The 21762-nt window shown below is 39.5% G+C and overlaps 1 protein-coding gene across 1 annotated transcript in view; it reads left to right on the forward strand.

The window, feature by feature from the left end:
* The window catches only part of LOC311257956 (neural-cadherin), a 316443-nt gene that overhangs the window by 229590 nt on the left and 65091 nt on the right, over nucleotides 1-21762 (forward strand). The window contains exon 28 of the mRNA XM_084353949.1: nucleotides 13481-13608. Within this exon, the coding sequence (XP_084210075.1) occupies nucleotides 13481-13608 (128 nt within the window). The remainder of the gene's footprint in view (nucleotides 1-13480; nucleotides 13609-21762) is intronic.

A 21762-nucleotide genomic window follows, 5' to 3' on the forward strand; every position in this document is an offset into this window, starting at 1 on the left:
TTTGGGCTTGTAAGCAAATTCTGCACCTTTGACCATTTGCAATTATCCTTGACAGTTCTGACCTTGGTGGGAACAGAGAGTTGCAGAGTTCAGAATGGAGGATGAAGTAATATCTTATTAGCTTAACCATATTTAACCTCCTTTGTCTGAATATAAACTACTTCACAAAAGACGAATGGTTCGCAGACAGTTATGAGACCTTAGTCGGTAGAACATGGGTACATCTTTTGAATAAACTGTGGGGACCGTTTATTCTGCAAGGAACTGTCATTCTTGTTGGCTCAGAAAATGTTTTTCCTATTCAATAACATTCTTTAAACTTCTTTATTGAATGAAATACTGTTAAGGGGGTTAAATGGCCAAGTACAAAAAAGAAAAATCGAAGGAAGTTCAGGGAGTTAATGTGACTCCACAAAATAGGCAAGGCGTACCTTCAGTTATAACAGAAGTAGTCGATGGCTTATTATTTTTATCTACAGTAAACTTATTTTACCATTAGCAGCCATGGTAACAGGACAATACATTCATGTGTGCTGGTGCTGTTTCAATAGCTTGGAGAGCAGCTTTTCCTCATCAATAAACATTCATTCAATAAAATGATGTACAACCTCATAAACAAAATTCCATGGTGGGTTAACAGCATAGGAAAATAGAAAGAAGCTTGCCACTGAATTCGCACTGTCATGTTCTTGGCCTGCTAGTGTGTTATCATTAGTTCATTAGTTAGCCCTGCCAGTACAGTATAGTCCCTTTTAACACCACCCTGATGTGACCATGCATCCAGAGAAGGATAGAAAACAAGAACACTGGCCGACAACTATCAACGGACATGCCAGCTTAAAGCAAACTGCATATGCGTACATCATCATGTAGGTAAAGCAGAAACACAGATGTACATGTATAGCACAAACTAGAGAAATCCATTGTACATTTACTCCCAAAGTCCCTTTTTCATTTAGCCTGGAGAATAAGGTTTGTTAGTAGACAAGAACGGAAATCCATTTCAGGTTTAATTCCCTGTGTGTATTAACTTACCACGACCTGAGGATTAGGGGAGTGACAGTTATTCTTACACAACTGCACACACACACACACACACTGGATGATTCTGATCTTATGAAAGCTGACACCTCATGCATTTCGATGTGTGCTACTTTGATTCCCATTTAAACATTGTTTTTTACACACATGCTTATTTAGAAAAGAAGGAAAAGATGTGCAGTGGACAATCACTCACACAAAGTCCTGCTGCTAACTATGAAGCACACTTTGAATCTTCGTCAGAAAGATCTGAAAACATTTGTAAACAGCGTCGACAGGGTTACATCTCTAGCTCTTCAGTGAAAATGTAGGTCTTTTCTTTTGTTGCTGTGGTAATATTGTTGAAGTCTGAAGACAATAAAGCTTGTTGAACTGAGGGCGGCAGGCAGGAATTATAGACAGACGGAAACAGAGAACAAAATGTTTTGTACGTCTTGGTATATTTAGTGTTTTAATCTGAGAGACTAACGCCTCCTTGTCTCTCTCGCCACTTCTTCCCTTGCATTGGTCTTCTCTCCTGGGAAAGATGCTGTTGTTCCATCACTGCCAAAGTAATATGTGTAGGAGGTTAGGTCTGCCTGGAGAGCCGGATGTGTTGTGTATTTCTCTCTGTGTGTGTCTGTGTGTGTGTATTTGTGTTAGCACGTTTGTAGTGTAAATCCTGAATTATTTCTTTAGCTTTGGTTGGTGTTACTGGGTCCGTGTGCCTCTGAAAGCCACCCAGGATGTGTTATTGGATCTTAAAGAGTTAATGTGTTTGTGGAGTTGAGGCTGATTTGTCACTGTGCAGAGCGTAATTAGAGTCAGCCTGTACATATTTAGAGCTCTAATTAACTTGTTTCAAGGTTCATCTACTGCATGTGACAAATTCACCGGCAAGCCTACGCTGTGCTGGACCTTAATATAACTGCATTATAGTATGCATGTGTATGTAATGTAATGTCTATCAATGTACCAGACCAGAGGCGTTTTTTCCAATGTTTGCAGATGGAAGCTGCTGACATGATCTCTGTACTGATTTTTATTTTTTTCCCGTCTCATTGCCCAATCATGACTACTATCCATTATTAGCAATAGCATCACAGAATCGTTAAGATTTATTACAACTTGGGCTTCATAATCATAGATTTTGCAATCATGTCTATTGGTGATACTAAGTATTTGCTGGGATCTGGAAACACTGCAACTTTACTCAAACAAAGTCCAGTTGGCATCCGGAATTACATGTTGGTCTCCTGTTTATCCCCTACACTGCTGCCTGTTTATCATAGACTTTATGTACCGGTAATACATCACTTCCACCTCTCATCAAGTACAGAGCATACAGCAAATTACCTGTTACCTGAGTGTTGGTCTGTAAAATGGGATGAATATTCAAAACAAATACAATTTTATGGCAATTATTTTACAGTTCACCTTTATGTTATTTTCAAATGAGTTGAGTTTCAAATGAGTTTGGGCATTTGTTTCCAACCATTTCCAGATACTAACAGTTGAATATCCAGTTTTACCTAACTCAAAGTATCGTTGAAGACCACCATGATGCAACATTTCCTAACAACCAACAACCACCTCCAGAACAACTGATGATAATTGTTACAGTTAACACTTTTTTAGTCAAGACACAGCAAATTTTACCGTGGTTATTCTGGACTGAAGTCCACCCATACAGCACAGCAAATGATTTCTTAGGTTGGACACCTAATGCACAAAGCCATCTGATATACAAATATTATTAAAAAACGTATTCCCCAGCCGCAGTCTGGGACGAACCTCCATCATATCTGATATGAACAACACTGAATGGCCAATATCTGATTTTTAATAAAAAGGATAATATTGGCACCATATATTGCAGTTGCCCACCTATACTACGAATCTTATATCTCACTTATCATACAAAGCTCAGATATGTTTTTTTAACGCATATTAGATATGAGAGAGACAGAAGGGAGTATTGACTACACTGTACAATGAGAGTTCAATTGAGGCACATGAAAATAAAAGAAAATGCTGTAAAAATCACTCTCACTGTCCGTGTGTACCACCGAGCGGATTAGATTACATCTAACTGCAGAGCATATACAGGCCAAAAGTTCAAACTAAAACAAAACGAACTAATGAAGCTTGTATTCTGTTTGATTTTCAGACAAAGTGAGACACAATCATCAGTGAACAAATAACACAAGGAACAAAGAGGAAGAGCAGCAAGGATAAAGTACAACGTTCATGGGGTACCACTGTTTATTTTTAGGCCACTAGGGTGACTTAGAGTTGGTTTCCCTAACCAGAATCTGAACCCGTCAACTCTAAAACAACAAAAACAACAACTATTTGATTAAATAGGATTACTGGGTCACAAGGGAAATGCTTTTCAACTTCAGCCTAAGAACACAGCTTCAAGCATGCACTGCTCACGTTGATGCTCAAAGAACCATATTGGATTGATGCGCAAACACAAGGGGAATCAGACAAAATGGGGTGATTCACTCCCAAATCAAACACGCAGTGAACTGAGTCCTGAAGGTCTCACTCCAACTGGAGTGTATAATAAGTACAAGAGCTGCGCTGGAAATGATAATGTGAGGGGAAACGTACTGTTCCTGTGGCATGACAAAGCGTCGTTTGAAAAGGGTATATAGTAATCGTTTCAGAATACACAGGGAGTTGAAGGGAACGAGAGGTGAAATTTAAGAGATGAAATATGGATTTGAAGGAACATAGGAGCATGAAAAGCGGACAAAAAGAAATGTCAGGTGGCTGTCAAGGAGACTGATCTAAAACCTGACCTGCTTTTTCGTCTATGAATGTCAAGTGGCATACAAGAAGCCACTAATGTACCTCCGTGATTTTCGCTTTGACCATATTGCTATCGTGTATATGTGTGTGAGACATTGTTCACCTTGTTATTAAGCCTTGTTAAGTGATTCTGCCCATTGAGCCTGATCATATTCCCCACTGCTTTAAACACACATTTCCACACACAGACCTTCAGCTTCTTATTGAGATGCTGGTTTGCTTTTCCAAAGCCGCCCACTCATCCGCCCTTTTATCCTGCCGCAGGGCAGCTGTACCAAGCCAGCCCTGCTGTGTAGGCCAGAGAAGGTGTAAAGCACTCTCTCACACACAAACACACACTACACCCAATCTTTGGCCGCTGGGGGAAGAAGAGATTACATGGTTATAACACACAGCTGGTGTACTGTGTGTGTGTGTATGTGTGCGCATATAGGACATACTAATACCCATACCTAGGTTAACCTCTTTTGTTCTAGGTAAGATCAGAACATTGATTGTTTCTTTAAATCTATTTACTTTCACCAGAATGTACATGTACTGTATATTAATTTGTAAAGCCTTAAATTTCTATAAAGGCATTTTGAGTTTAGGACAGCCATCTTGGTTAAGAGTTCAGGCTCAGTTTGTTCCAAGCTAAGCTCGTGTAACACATTTTCATGCATGGAGCTCATCCAAATTCTCTCCATAAAAGAACTGCAGTTCAAAGAACAATATTAAGTTTTATTGAACAATACTGTTTAGATATTTTATTCATGAGTTTAGAGTAACCTTTTAAAGTAAATGATCATGAAGTCAAGCCTATGACACAAACACCACAAATGTACCAGCCTAACTGAACTGCTTTTGTGTTCAAACACTTATGATGATTATCAGGACTTTTTCCAGACCTTTTGGCTTTTGGTTAATGAGTTATTTGATTGTTATCTATGGAATCTGCTGTGAAAACAGAATAACAAAATGCAAATTTACAGCCAACCCTTACAGCATACTGTATTTGCATTCTAATTTTATTGAGCATAATCATTAGTTTGGCTGGAAACCATTATCATCAACTAGCACTTTAGAATAACTAATAAGCATTTACAGCTAATAACAACGCTGGCACACATTTTATATTTCTAATGAATATTCAGTTGTTTGTTTAAAGCTGCTTCCCCACCACAAGGCTGACACATGTGACATCAAATGCATGAGCAGTTGTTGCAGTTGGACCAATCAGAGACCCCTCCCACTGACATTTGCATTGTGTCCAGCTTGTGTCAAATAAGATTAAGTTAAAGAAAATGTAACATTCACCACTTTCTCTGTGTATATTTAAGGCCCAAAAGTTTCCAGTGAACAAGTTCTCTTGCTTCCATTTTCACATAACATTTTTGACAAGCATTGCTCGGTCCCAGCTGCCCCAACACCTGTCTGACTTGAGTTTACTTTGACATTGTCACAGCCCTCCTGTCACCATCACCGGAGCTTTAAATGCTTGCAGTAGGTATTTATACCTCACAGAAGAAAGATAATATGTGTTTTCAAGTGGTAATTAAAAGTGGGACATGTTTTTTATTTTTTTGTTGGTTTCTTTTCTGACATCTTGGATACATGTGGAGAGTATGTCACTGTAAGAGAATACACTCAAAAGTATCAGTTAAACTTGTTGCAACATATATCAGCTCTGCTTAGTAAAAGCAGAAAACAGTAAAACTCATGCCTACAGAAAGTATATGTTTTAACAGTTCTTATATGGCCGGAAAAAAATGAACATGACTAAAAACCTCTCCACACGTTGAAACTGATTTTTTTGAAGTCTGTTTTTCGGCAGTCTGTCAGTCAACTTTGTCAAAACACTGCATGTTTAAACCCAATAACCATTTTACATTCTTATACCCAGTAGTAACTTGATAATTGATTGATACCTAAAATGATATGTTCAAAATTTGGGAAATTTGCTTATTCACTTATTAAAAAACAAAATAAAAATGGAAATGAGGAAAACAGCTAATCTGACTATTTCCAATGGTAGACTAGACTATTTCTTGGTGAGTCGAAGTCTTGTTTTCACCATGATGTTTCCAGGAGACCACAGAAGACTCCAGAAAACCAGTGCCAGCCAAGATATTACCCCCCGTGCCCCATAAACTACAATTTGACGGTTTTCCATCCTTTTGTATGGATTAAACAAAGTTGTAGCATTTGAATTGAAGAGTCTTAGAGGTGTTGGTAGGTGTATTTAATTTTCCTTTAGACAGAGTCAGGCTAGCTGCTTACCGCTGCTTCCAGTCTTGATGTTAAGTTAAGCTAGTTGATGGCTGGCAGGGGGTTCATATTTACAGTATAGACATGACAGTGTTATTGATCTTCTCATGTAACAATAAATGATTTAACTTATTGAACTTTATTAAAAAAAATCAGTAGTAGTTAATCAATATCAATATTATTATGGTTTATATGTATTTGTAAGAAAGGGACACTACATCATTACTCCAAGTCTTGCACTTTTGCACGTCATCAGATATAGACAGTTTTATCAATACTCCTTGTACCTCATACATTGTAACTGGCTTCGCTGGCATCACATCATGACTTGATCAGGAAATGTAACACTTTGACTCCGGCTATATTAAGGAGTTTAATCATCATGGTAATGATTTGGGTCCAGTGAGATCAACAATAAATGTCAAACATGGCCGGAAGTGTTAGACCTGCTCTGAGATGCTACAGCAAACACAGGGCTACCCTCTCACACAAACTCACTCACTCACACACACACACATGCACACACACACACACACACACACACACACACACACACATATGCAAAGACCAGAGGCCAACGCTTGTCCAATCAATACACAGATTAACAAGACAAATTAAATTTGTGTAATTACAACACCCTTGTAGAATGGAAAAAGTTTGCCAGCAGGGGTCAGATAAGGATTGGTCGGAGTGTGTGTTTACTTTTTAACTCCTCCCTTGAACCAAAAGGAACGTATACTAACACGTTATATGGTTGGACATATGGTTCTGCTATCAGAGAGTAGGATTTAATGATGACTAAAGTCAAAAAGGGAATAAAACGGATAAAGCAAGCAAGCAACGGCACACATACAGATTCACTTTGACATTACGATCAATTTCCACAGAGCTGTTTGTAGCATTACCCCCCAGCTTAGCACTGTTACAGTTTTCAAATAGGAACTGCTGCTGGTTGCGGAGATCCAATATGCGTCGGCTGCAGGGCTGGCTAGCTATCTGACAGATCGTTTATACGAGAAGCTCTCTGCTCTGCACTCGCTGCATCGCCTGCTGATTCGTACACAGGCTGACTTCTGTGGGCATTAGCGTATACATATGTGACTGCCTGTGTGTGTGTGTGTGTGTGTGTTAGTGGGTGGGTGATGAGTGGGTGTATGTGTGTAGCAGTGTGATTTGTAATGCTGTTTATGCAGTCCATATGCTCTCGGTTTGACTCCTGTGTATCCTCAGGCCGTCAGAAGAGGAGGACATTTTTCATATTTAAGAGCCCCCAACTCTGTGGGAGTTCAAGCTCTCCTTGCACACAAAGCACACACATTTACTCTTTCATACTCTCTCTCTCTCTCTCCCTCTCTCTCTCTTGTCTGTCTCGGAGTAGGAGGTAATGAATTACGTATGAGTAGCAGAGAAGAAGCCTGGTTGTGTAGATGAGCCCTTTAAGAGCAAAGTCTTGTCCTAACCCTGGTACACCCAGAGCATTTAAAAGGCGTGCCGACCCGTATGAAGATGCTCCCATTTGGCCTGCCAGCCCACTGCACTTCCAGCCAGCCTTTTGGCTAACCTCTAACATTCTTTTCTTTGTTTGCTTCTGTTTGTTTCACGCTGCAAGGCTCTTCCCTCAGTTCAGTTTAATTTAGTTTACTTAACTAAAGCAGTAAAAGAGAAAGTCAGCAGTCCCTATGGCTGGCAAAAATGTTATGCTGGCCATCGGGACAATTATCTGCATGTTTTGTTGTTTTTTTTTATGTAACTATAAGGCTGTGTTTCTAAGTGCTGTATCAACAGAGACACTTTGAGTTGCCTACGATACAGCACTTAGAATTACCATGACCTGGATGACTGAGAACCTCCAACAAAATATAAGGCCATATGATTTTTAATACCATAGTGTTTGTTAGTGCACAAGAGATTTGTATTTTCTGTTCTGTTCATCATCTATGTATCTATGGAATAGAGCAAAAGAAATAAGAGATGTATTGTATTGGCTGCAAAATCACCAGTCTGACTTTTCTCTCCAGATACAAATTCCGATAACTTAATTCAGGGTGTGCACTGGATACTGATATGGGGCGGCTGTGGGTCACGGGCTGGCCACACTGAGCTGCTGCTCACATGTTTGTGTTCACAGAGTTGTTGCTGCAGCGCAGCTCCTGCCTGCCCTTTCTGTTTACATGGAGATTGCCTTTGAAAATTGCCAATAAATATGTTGTCATGTTTTGACATGTTGTAAGAGTGAGAAAGCAGAAGGGGAAAAGAGAGGGAGGGAGGGAGGGAGGGAAAGAAAAAGAGCAAAGGAAAAAAAAAAGCCCCTCAACTGTTGTGTGTATTCTCTTCAAGTCTGTGAGATATTTTACAGAAACAGACATTAAAACTGTAGTGTAACACTGGTATGATCTCAATATGAGTGTCTACAGGTTGTTTTCAGATCTATTTTTGCCGAGAACCATGCGTGTCATGGTAAAAACAGGCGTGACTCCGAATCTCTAGATGAAGCGGCGCTGCAGCCTTCATCGTGCTTCTCACACATGCATGAGAAGCATAACTCATGCAGCCAATGTGGCTGTTCTAACATGTTAACATGGATGCCAAAATGAAAAGCAATATGTAATGCCTTGCACAGGCGCTGTTCACACATCCAGTGTGGCCAGCTTGTCAGGAGGCAGAGCGGGTCATCCACTCATCAGATGATCAGTGGTTCGATCCCCAGCTCCTCCATTTCAAGAGGAGTGTTCTTGGTACTGAAGTGTTCTTGGTGCTAAAATATACTGAACCAAAATTGCTCTGCTGTGAGTGTGGATTGCTGAGAATAGAAATATCATGGGATGCTTTGAATAGAAAGCACTGTATGGCTCCTGATAAGCAGGCCGGCACCTTCTATGGCAGTCTTCAGTCGCCATCAGTGTATGAATGTGTGTATATGTTGAAGCGCTTTGACTGGTTGGTAGACTGGAAAAATGGTGTATACTGTCAGTGCAGGCCAATTTCCATCCAGTTCTGTCTGTTTTCCAAACTGTGTATAACACTTCCTTATTTTAACCAAAAGTGGCCGTCTCATTTTTTTACAGGACTCTCTGAAGTGATTTTTTTTTCTCCAATTTTTTGCTCCTTGTTTTCTGAGCTGCTCCCCTCTCTTCTCTTAGTTCTCTCATACATGTGGTTAGATCAAACATAACTTCCCCCATGCAATGTTTGCAACAGTTCCCAGCAAAAGTGTTGAGAATGTACTACTAGAAAAACTACAGATCAGACCTTTGTTAATGTTGGTTTAAGACATCGTCCAACATTGGGTTTCACATTAAAGCCTTTCCACTGCCTTAACTTTGAAATGCATTTTTTGCAAAACACATGCAGCAAGTGAGGTGTTATCCAGCTGTGGGTTACACATCAGAATGATCTCCAAACTGAAAATGAATTGATGGAAAAAATGTTTAAACATCAGACCTATCCTTCTCTTTTTTTCTTATAAGCTAAGTCAGTTTTTGGCTGCTTGTTAGCAGGATAAATTCAATGTTGATTCGTCTCAACAGGCTTCTCTCTCAAAGGTTCCTTTTTAGTCTATTATAACTACCATGTCCCTTTGTTTTGTCCCAGTTGAACAGGTTAACAATCACCATTGATTACTGATATTTACACTGTACTTCATTATAACTGACAGACATTATCTGTCCTGCTTCCAGTACAACTTTCATAGTTTCTAGATAATGAGATAATAGCATTTGCCATCTGAATCAAAGCGTTACATTAACACACATCTCTTTTCAATTCCATCTTTTTTTAATACTTTAAAATATTTTAATACTGCATACTGTCTTCTTTCACATTTAACACATATTCCTGCACTGTTGATATTGTTTCTATAGTTTTTAAATATTTTGTCATCAATTTTCTTTTTATTCTCCTTCACCTGCACTACTACTTTTTATCTTTCTTTGTATTTTTCTACTTGCCATGTGTCTTGTTTATGCACCAACACATAAAGGCAAAGTCCTCATTGGTGAAAGCCTACTTGGCAATAAACCTGATTTGATACAACAACGTTTGGTAAAAATCTGTGCCAGTTTCATTACAGATTTTGGAAGACATCATTGATGAATAATTCAGGTTCATAACATTCTTTGTTGGAAACAAAGAACATTTAACTCGCACAGCTTGAATTGCTGCAAACCTGTTCAGCTCATTAACAAAAATAATATAAAAGTCATTAAATCGATCAACAAAGCAAAAACTTGATCCTCAGTCCTTTGATGAAGTTAGAGGACTGCAGCATTCGTCAACTCACATCCTTTCTTTCTTTGCTGCCTCCATCTGCTTTCTATTTGTTCTCTCTTTGATCCATCATCATTTTCTTCTCTACTCATCACCTTCTGTTTTTTTTCCCTTTGTTTTGTCTACATTGTTCATTTCTCATTTATTCCCCTCACTGTCCATCATCCCACCTGTCATCTGTCATCCCGCTAGCTGGCCTTCTTCCCAGCTTAGTGCTCAATCACACTTGTTCCTATTCTTTCCTCTCTAAATCGCCACACTTGTTTTGTCCTCCTCCACCCTTACCTTTGTTCATTTCTTGCTCTCCTCCACAGCTCCCTCTTATTTCTTCCTGCCTTTCTTTGGCTCTTACAGCCCTTTGTTGCTCCCCCTTGCTTCTTTTTTTCTCTCTCACTCTCACTCCCTCTCTCGCTATCACTTTCTTCTTGCTGCTTCACTTCACCCCTACGTTCCTCCTTTGAGACCTCAGAAGTCTGTGTTCATCTCTTGGGAAAATGTCACATCAATCTTGACAAGAAGTCTCTACAGCTGTGCCAGATGATTGGTTGGTCAATCCAGCTTTTAACTGGGTTTGGGTGCTTGTCTGTGTGAGTGTGCATGTGCAGAAATGCACATTGTCAGATCTTTTGTGACGTTGAGTGTACTGCCAGCTCAGACTTATCTGGCTGCCCCAGTGTGGGTGTAAAGGGAGGGTTGGTGATGATAGCGTTAGCATACACTGGGGTTCATGAAAGAAGGAAATGCCCTTGATGGTAGAGAGGGGGCAGCGAGAAGAATGGAAACTGAAAGACTGAGATGTATGAGATGAAAAAGAAAAAAAGGTGAGGGATCCCACGCGGCCCAGTAAATGAGAGAAGGGAATGAATGAGGTTGCAGAGATGTGGGTGTGTGACAAAAATGTACAAGTTAAACAAAGGAGGGAGACTTTGGATTGAATTGATATATTGAATTTACTCTGTTCTTTTTCTTCAATTGTCTGGCCTCAGCCAATGTATTAAAATTAATTGGATCATTCCTGAAGTGCAGCAGCAACTCATCTTGCAGCTGGAGTGCCTTAAATCAACTTGCAGGTAATTGAAGGGAAGTTGAGAGTAAAAGAGAGGCTAACAACAAACTTTGCACTCACTGTGGCTTGAAAAATGACATTGTCAGGGTTTTGAATTTTTTTTTTTTTATCCATATTAAAGGCAGCATAATGAAGTATGGGTTACTCATCACAAAGGTGCATCTTAGCCTTGACAAGGCAATTTGAGAGGCGCAGCTTCCCATGTGCTCAACAACACCTAATTGCATCTAGCTCAAGGTGAAAATGTGATAAGATTCATGACATTAAATCAATCGAGAAGGTAGTGATATAGTTGTTGCACACAAACAACAAGAATCAACACATCCCAGTGCATGTCATAAGTAAGCCTTGTCGAAAAAAGTGGCTTCTCAAAGGCACGGTAAAAAGCAAAATGTCAGTAGAAAGCATTTGTGAATTATTTGAAAGCAGCACATTGCAAAAATGTCAGTTACAGTGAAAAGTTAATGAAAGAGTGAAGCAAGGTATGAGGTAAAACAGAGAGACGGGAGATGAAAGAGTGCTGATAGACAGATTGACATTGCAAGAGATGCAACAAGACGGATGACGAAAGCTCAGCTGAAGTCAGACACACAGGGGGTAGAACAGCACTAAGAAGAGAATTCGATTCTTGTCGGCCTCTTTTGAATTCCAACTTCTACTGACTTGAGCATGAAGACATATGTCATACTGTGGAAGTTAGAGAAATTCACATTGAAGTTTTATCTCAGTGTTAATTATAATTGTAGCACATATGCTGTAACTGTTTCAGTCTGTGAGACTATGAGTTAGCCAGGAAAGTGCCAAATGGGAGTCCTGAAAATGAAACATAAGAAAGAGTTTTTCAGCAGAAACTGAATCTCTAATTCAGTCAGTGGGAGTGAGGTTCAGCCTAGCAGCAGGAACAATAAGCTATTGGACATGAACTGTGACGGCCTATTATTATTTCTTAATTGAATACAACCAACAGAGACACTCTGCAGTCTTGACATATAAGCCATAATTTCAAATCAGCATAATTACAGCATTGTTTTTTAAGTCACTGCAGACACAGTTGTTTTCTTTTCCACATTTCCTGTTAGAATGTAAATACATTAGCTTATGTGGCTCAGACTTGGCCATAAGTTCACTTTTTGTTGTCACTGTCACAAAAAATACAGACTAGACTAGTCAAAAGATGGGACAGTTTTGATTCAATAAACAGCTGCATGATATTCATGTTAGGAAAGACTTCAGTCCACTAAAATGATGGATTGCATTAGTCATTGCAGCTTTTGTCTATGGAGGACTTTTCATGGGCAATCACAGGAAGCAAAATACAGTGACAGTTTTATCCTCTTGACTTCACAAAACAGGCCAGGAGAATATTTTATAATGTACTCTGTGGAAACTGTAACAGGACTAAAATAATTCAGTCAGTGTCCAAAATAGAGTCCAGAAAATGACATTTAGAAAGTTTTGAGTCTGTAAATACAAGCTGCTGTAGCATGAAGAAGTCCCTGCAGCCTCCACAGTTCATGAGCAGGAACACCCAGATGCTTAGTGTTTAGTGTTATGTGTCTGCATGTTTGAAGTTCAGCGTTTGTGATGATGGATTGCCAATGCTGGTTGGTGGACATGCGTTCCCATAATTCCTTACATATGGCGCCGAGCACACAAGCAGTCTTAGCCACTTCATTAACTTTTAATTTCCCATTTGAGTAGGTCAGAAAATAGAATGTAATAACTTTTGTCTGATGTTTGTCGACTGCCATGAGATGTGCAGAAAAAACAATATCACCACAGGCTCTGTGCAATAATCCTCATTAAAGCTAATATACAGAGACAATATCAGCAATTTGGAAAGTTACATACCTCATTGTCAGTAAGCACTATAAGATAAGACATTGTATACACTACTTAAGTCTTTGAATTGCCAGCACAGAATATTGGTTGTCAACAGCTTCAAACCAAAACTATTGATTGCAGTTCTCTAAACTCAATCTTTCTTCAGACCTAATGACTTCAAAGTAATCTCAGCCCTCACCAGTCCTCCCTTCTCTCTCTTTCTTTCTCTTCATCTAGAGCTAATAGATGGGACCCCCACCTTGAAAATCAACCATGGCTCTGGCACAGTGGTGCTACAGTTGCCAGGCAACGTGAACGTGGCAGACAGGCGATGGCATCGGCTGGATGTCCGCAGCAACAGCAAGGTGGGACTTTTCACCTCTTTAACACCAGCCAACATTTATTTAGCAAATAAGCTCCAGAAATATGCACACTTGGCTATACTGGAAATGTCATGGTTTCATCACTAAAGTCAAGAAATGGTACCCTGCATTAAATTCTTAGATTTAAATCAATGTAAGTTGGCTAGCAATTTATACAAATAGCTTAATTTATACTTTTTGCTCTCAAATTGAATAAGACATGCCACTTACTTATGCAAGGAAAGGTTTTACAAGATTATCAATGAGCAGGGTCTGAAATTTAGTTTTTTTCCTCGCCTCCTACTGTGGCAGGTAACTGAACATTTCTACTGACCGGACCTACTTACTGATTGTTTTGTCTGCCAATATTCTAATTAATATGAGAAAATATATATCTTCCATGGTGGTAGTTGACATGACATCATAACATGCCACAGACAGCATTTACCCTGTAACTGGCAGGTGCTAGAAACCATTTTAATCTGTCTATGAGCTTTCATTAAGAAGAATTCAGGCACATGTCAGTTGAGCTATGGTTATGTAAATGCCCAAAATGTATGACCTTTAAGGTTACACATCGGCACTTTCACAGAAATATCACCTACAAAGTAGGAGAGAGTAGTGTTTAACATGTTTATGAATGAGGCACAATGGCCAATATCATCTAACACACATATGGCTGTGCTGCACCTGTGTTGGCTTGATATAGCAACAGCTTTACACTTACTGAACATCCACCCACACCTTTGGCCTCAGTTTGATTTCAACTCATTCAGCCTGCAGGTAATTGTAAATGAATCTGACATTGACAGCTATACATTTATCATGGCAAATTGTGTGTAACACACAATTTGAATGCTTCTTGATGCCTCAAGATGCATAGTGAAAACTGAATCCAATCAGAATTTGATTTGAGAATTTAAGCCACTGAAAAGTCAACTCATCTTTGGCCATGCAGATTTTGTCTACTGTTTTTGGAGGAACTGATATGATATCTCTGTCACTGTAGCAGTGTCTTTGTTAGCCTTAACATTCTCCTGCTCTGTATGGCATTCTCTAATGGGAAGGAAACAAAGCAGCAATGTAGCTTTCACTTACATTTAGATGTCAACATTCCTGTTAATAGGTAATTCTTAGTCAAACTTTCCATCCAGGAGAAAGTAAAGTCTGTTATTTGGCTACAATGCAAATTTTCACATCACCTGAAAGAATCCCCAAAAGAAAAACAATTTACAGTTGGTGAGGTAGTGTTTAATCTTACCATCTGTTAAATAACTTTTTGCTTTAGTGAATCAGAGTCAATCAGGAAAGAAGTTGCTGCTGTACTTCAGCTTTACATCTTGCTTTTGACATGCATGAAATTATATTTATTATTTTTATATCCATGTATTTACCACATTAATACATGTATACCCTTGCAATTGAGCTGTAGTTCTGGCACCACTGTAAATCATTGTAAGTTAGACCAAAAATAAAATCTGCCTGTTGAATTAATCCGAACACCAGTAGTCGGTGGACAAGCTGCACATACAGTAGATCAGGCTATTCTGGAGTTGAGTAACAGCAAAAAGTATTGCTGGAGTAATAAGTTTTAGAGCATGTCAATCTTGAAGCTAAATGTTATTATCTGGTGAAATCAATTAGTGATCCTGTCACTACTGTGAATGGTTAACATTTCTCAGGGGACATTTCTATTCATTGTAACCTTACATCTTAGGTTCTGAAATGTTTTCATGTCACGTACTCCAAATACTGTATCACTCATTTGGCTCTATTTGATATGATTATTAGGGACCCAAATGGGGACGATGTTAGTTGATGATTTAGTATTGTAGAAATGTCTGCACTGTACACTCTGCAAAGGGAGATAATAGCGGTGAGAGTGAGACGAATGATTGCAATAGTCCTCCTTTGACATTCTCTACCTAGGATCATTTCAAGTGAATTTAATTAGAGTGAAATTAAGCTAATCTTCATTTGACTGAGGACAGCCTGGAGCTCTTCACCTCCAAGGGCTCACACATAACCACTGCCTTATAGTTCGTGCCCCAATTGAATTTCAAGAAGACAGTCAGTGATCCTATTTTTAGAGTCTTTGATATAACCCAACCTGAAAGCCTCACAGTCTCACCTTAAAGGAGCTGGACTGCCTGTGTCTGAACCCTTTTTTGTGAATCTCATTGCAAACTGGATGAGGACCACTTCAGTAAGGACTGTCTGATTTTGTTAGCCTTTTCATAGTCAGCCTCTTTAAAACCTAAAACTGATTAATTACACTTAAATTTGTCTCATTTAACATTTAGACCCTTCATTTAAAATAACGACAACACTGCTTACACAACCTTAATTGCAGTCTAACCATTTAGACAAAGGCCTTGCCATCAGGAACCCTGCCTTGCCAATGGTCTGCCACTGAAACATGTGTGCAATTACTGCTCAGCACCACACATTGATTTTGACAGAAACCAGTTTTGTTTATATTTTATATTTGCTATATTTCTTATAAAGAAAGTAAAAACTGCTTTGGGGTCAGCTTCACATTGACTCCTGCATAAACACAAACACAGAGCTTATTTGCTCAGTATTGAGAGCAGCCAAACGAGTACATGAATGTACCTTTTTTACTTTGGGTTATACAATAACTTTGTTTTTAATTGCATGAACAACAATGCTTTGAGACTTTTGTTATTGCAACAGGTATTATTCAGCATCACAATGGTATTAATCTAAGTCACATGTGAATCTTTGTCGAATTAATTTGTCGGCAGCAGCTTACCCAACCTGGTTGTGTGTTCTGGATGAATAAGCTGCTGTCATGTGATGGAGTGAGATCAACAGCAGCAAGGACAGATCTGCTGTCTGGGATTTACTGTACGATTCAGTAGCCAAGAATCTTACCATAACCATGAATCATTTATTACCTAACCAAAGACTTCTTTTTCTGGACCAGTTGCTGCACAGTGCTTGGACAACATACAACAATAAGCTGTAGAAATATTAGATAAACACAAATATTGGGTCATTTAAATTCTTATGGAAGCATTACCATTAACAGATGTAAAGCCTTCTGAGTGTGGTCTGGACACTCAGAGCTGAAGTTGTTTGCATAATGTTGTTAGTGTATGCAGTATGTGTTAATGTCAGTGTGTCAATGTTTAACCCTACAAACAACCCCTGTTTACGTGACATCAACAGCCTCATTGATGCTACTTAGCAATTAGCTGGCACAGCTGGCGTATATAAGGTGCTGTTTTACAATTTAAGCTTCTGTTTGAAGCTGGTTGGAAAGTGAAATAAGATAAGAGGCTTTATAGATGACCTAACCGCGATGACTTCATCTCATGTATGAGCAAGGTGGATCCTGAGGGCACTTGACGACGTGGCAACATGGGCAAGAATGAAGTTCAAACCCAGAAAGTCAAGAAGCATGGTCATCAGAAATGGGAAGGTGACCAGTGGGTCCAGCTCCAAGTCCAGGGGGAGGCGATACCATCTGTTGAGGAAAGCATGATAAAGTGCCTCAGGAAGTGATACAGATGAAGCCTCTTAACACTTCAATGATGTAGTGAACACAGGGCCAAACGGTAACACCCTGTGTGGAAACCAGTTGCAATTGTTTATCTATCCACCAGGTGGAGCAGTGATGACAGAAGCCGAAGCATTACTTCAGCGTGATTAAACACACATCGAGGCAGAATATTTTTGTTAGGTAAAAACATCCTTTTTCAATATAGTTTTGACTTTTGGACATTTCAGGTTTTCTGAAATGATTAGAAATGTTCAAATTACACGAGTCAGAAGCAATCCTACGCAAAACAAAACAAAGACAAAAACATTTGCTAATTTTTTCTGGGTTTCTGCAAATGTGGAAGGCACATTCGAGCAATTTTTATTGAAGTGGTGATGATATCTGGTCCCTGTTGTGTCTGCCTTGAATGCTCCAGAGATCATGGGATTTCCCAAAATGAATAAATATTGCACATATAAAAACAGAATTACTTAGCTCTAAAAAAAATACCTGCTGAAGAAAAATAGTTTCCAGGGACAGATTTAGGTAGGCTACTACATATCTGCAGACTTCATGTGAAGTAACTTCAGTGCTAAAAATACCAAAAGCTGAAATATATGGAAAAAATATCGATGTAATCATTTTCAAAATCCACAACATGTTTTTACCTAACAAAATATTCTGCTTCAATATGTGTTTAATCACAGAAGCAACAGTTTCACTGTGGCAAAACAAAGTTTGCTCTTGGATTTCTGCACGCACCTGACAGCGTTGTCTAATAGTAATCTAACAGCATGAGAAAGCACATTTCTAAGTGCAAACAATAACAAACAAGAAAAAAATAACCTTTTTTTCGGCTCTTATACATTAATAGTTTGTACCATTTTTGTTAAATCATTAATTCCCCAGCCATATTATTTTCACTGCCATGCAGTGCTGTTGAAAAACAAAAGGTGCAGCACAATATTGACTATGACTATTGATGATAATTTTTTCTGATATTTTTATCAGAAATTCCTCACACATTGGCGGACGATAAAAGACATGTAATCAGTTTAGTGTGTTCACAAACATCCTCTGTGTATCTTGAGAGGTGACAGAGGCCAAACACATCATAGGCATTACAGTGCATCTCTTTGTTCTTGTTCAATGGACATCCCAACAGGTCTCCCAGCCCCCGACATTCATCTGGTGGCTGCAGGGCTGTTGAGTCAACTAGAGAATTTTGTCCCGCATTTTGTCACATGCGTCTAGACACAAAGAGCACAGACAGATCTCAAAAGCGAGAGCTGCCGCGTGCACTCTCTAAACTCTGATCATACTGTCTAAACCTGGCTGTGCTGGTAACACAAAAAGCAATAATCTGGTACTACACTGTCAGTTCATTCCCTTACATGCTATGAGGAACATTTTTCGTGTAGTACTTAGCTAAAATAGAGAAAGTTCATGAGCCAGAAGTCACCACCATTTTGTTTATGTACTAGGAAAACGGAGACTAAAAAAACTCTGATGAAACTGTAAAACAAGTTGTTTGGGGGGAGAAATGTTTAATTTCTCTGGCCTTTCATGGCGGGACAGGTGATGGTGCGGGGACGGGCTTGAGCCCCGGGCCTTTGCAGGGTCTCTGTGCCTGGGTCACACAGCTCTACCAACTGAGCTATTGGAATGCCCTGGGAGAAGATATTTCTATCAGATGTGAAAGATCTTGACTTCTGGTTGGCACGTAGGGAAGATGGCTGGCTGACTGAAGACTCTCCCCCTCACACGGATTAATTCCCCAGATTCAAGTGCTTTAACGCGGTACTACAGTTATTAAACTATGGAAGGCGACAAAAGTAGTAAAGCTAAAAGTAAAACGAACACAAGATCCGGAAAATATGAGAAAGTTGCCACGGAGACCGACGACGCTAATGCTAGCTCACCTAGCCCGGCCGGACTTGACACCGCTGAAGCTAGCCTGCTAGCTAGTATTCATGCAGAGATCAAGGCGATGCGCTCCAACATAAAGAGTGAGCTGCTCTCATTCCGGTTTACATTGAGAGAGGATGTGAAGAAGGAGCTGGTTGAACTCCAAGACGAAATTAACCAGGCTCTGGGAGATATCAGGGGGGACTTGAAAAACGCAACAACTCGAGTCGAGGAAGCTGAACAGCGTGTGGCCGCTCTGTAGGAGCGAAACCTCGACCTCGAGGATTCGCTCGCCAATTGGAGCAGAAAACAAGAATTCATGCAAACAAAAGTGATAGACTTGGACGCTCGGTCACAGCGAAATAATATCCGCATTCATGGCATCCCCGAAGGTGAGGAAGAAAATAACTTTGTGCTCAAATTTCTGAAGTCAGAGCTGCCTCCGGTGAGCTCGATCTGAAAATACAGCGCTGCCACAGAGCTCTGGCTCCGCGACCACCACGGACGCTCCACCGCAGTCCATAATAATTCACTTTCAGGAGTATAAAACTAAAGAACAGATCCTGCCGTCTGCTTGGAAGAAGAAGGAGGTATTTTACAAAGACACAAGGGTTTATTTTGACCACGACTACCCGACAAAGATAGTTAAGAAAAGAAAAGAGTATGCAGGAATAAGCCCACCAAGCTCAAGGTGTTTCTGGAAGGTGGACCCAGGATTTACAACGATGGAAGAGAAGCCGTGGACGACCTGCGGAAAAAGGGGTTCCCTGTCGACCAAGACGAGCCCGACCCAACTCCAGGACTTCGCGTCACAGCGTGGAAGAGGGTCGGGGACAAGCGGCATCAGCGAGCATCCCACCGGAGCAGATACGAGAGAAACTGTGCGCTTTCCACCCCCAGGAGACCTGATCCCAACGTCAGGGTCTGAATGCAGCTGATCCCCCTCAGCCCCATTAGGTGAATTGATAATTAACAAATGACTTGTTACAACTCATATCCTCTCCTTCCTCTTATTTTACTTTGATTTAAAAACTGACTTTTAGCTTGAGATAAGCAGGTTTGTTGATAGTGAGAGAGTGGACCGGTGGAAAGACAGTGTTCAGAGTTCAATGTCAATTGAAGTGATTCTTGTAACTTCAAGGTGGGTCCCTTTTGTTAAATCAGGCTTTCCCCTCAGTTTTAAGGAGCATATATGTTCCCTAGTTGTGGAAGTCAATCTGTTGTATGCTCACTGTGTTCTGCATTGTTCATATTTCAATAGTTGTTTACACATAAGTTCAAGGGTAATATATTTCAGGTTGCAACAAGCCATTATTGACACAAAGAAGCAAAGCAAATTGACTATCAGAAATATAAGATAATAACACTTAATGTGAATGGGTTACATAATCCAGTGAAAACAAGTAAAGTTGTTGCTAAAATTAAAAGGGAAAATATTCAAGTGGCTTTTTGGCAAGAGGCACATCTAACTTAGAAAATGAAAAATTAAAAAAGATTGGGTTTACGAACACATTTTATTCCTCTCACAAATCTGGGCATAAGAGGGGAGTGGCAATTTTACTCTCAAACAAGTTACAGTTCCAACTAACTGCTCAAATCAGAGATAAGGAAGGTCGCTATATCTTAGTCAAAGGCAAGATTGATACAAAGACATCCCCCTGTTAAATGTATATATGCCACCAGGACATGACAGATCATTTATTAAAAAAATATCTGACTTATTAACCCTAGAGTCATCAGGAACTTTAATCTGTGGGGGAGACTTGAATATCCAATTGAAACCCCAACTTGACTCAACAAATTTACACAAGAGGAGAAATCAAAGTTCAGTATTCATGCAGAAAATGCTGAGGGAATTTGGTATGATAGATATATGGAGGGATCTGCACCCCACAGAAAAGAAATTTACCTACTACTCCCCTCGCCATGCAGAATATTCCAGATTGGACTATTTTTTTATTTCAACTGCAGATAGACATAGAATAAGTGGATGCAAGATAGGCGTTAGAGATGTCTCACACCATTCAGGAGTATATCTCTCTCTGCATTTAGATAATAAAAGGAAAAATACCCTATGGAGGCTCAATACCAGCTTACTGAATGATAGAGTTTGTAAGGAAAATATAAAAGAAGCGTTAAAAGAATACCTAACAATATATATATAATATATATATCAAAATAATGACAATTGAACAGTATCACCAAATGTCCTGTGGGATGCCTGTAAGGCAGTACTTAGGGGTAAACTCATAGCCTTTGCAGCCCATAGGAAAAAGGAGAAGCATAGACGCTTAGCGGAACTGCAGTCAAAACTGAAGAACCTGGGAACTCAACATTCGACTCAAAAGTATGGGCCCAACTAAAATGTATTAAACAGGAAATTAATCAGATTTATGATGAAGAAAATGAGAAAAAAATGAGGTTTACTAAACAAAAATATTATGAAACCTGCCCAAAGGCTATGAAGCTTCTGTCTTGGAGACTACATAAGCAACAAGCAGAAAGAACTGTTTACAAAATAAGAAATCCAAAAAACAACAAAATGTTCCATAAACTAGAAGAAATTCAGCAATCCTTTGAAGCCTACTATAAGGACTTATATACCCAACCTGACAAAGCTGATGACCCAGTAATTGAAGAGTTCTTAAAATCTCTGGATCTTCCCTCAATAGGAGAACATCAGAATAATGTACTGACTGCAGAGATAATAACCGCTGAACTGGGTGACGCTGTTTCTCGAC

Source organism: Pagrus pagrus, assembly GCF_965226575.1.
Source record: "Pagrus pagrus genome assembly, chromosome: 1".
Taxonomy (NCBI): Eukaryota; Metazoa; Chordata; class Actinopteri; order Spariformes; family Sparidae; genus Pagrus; species Pagrus pagrus.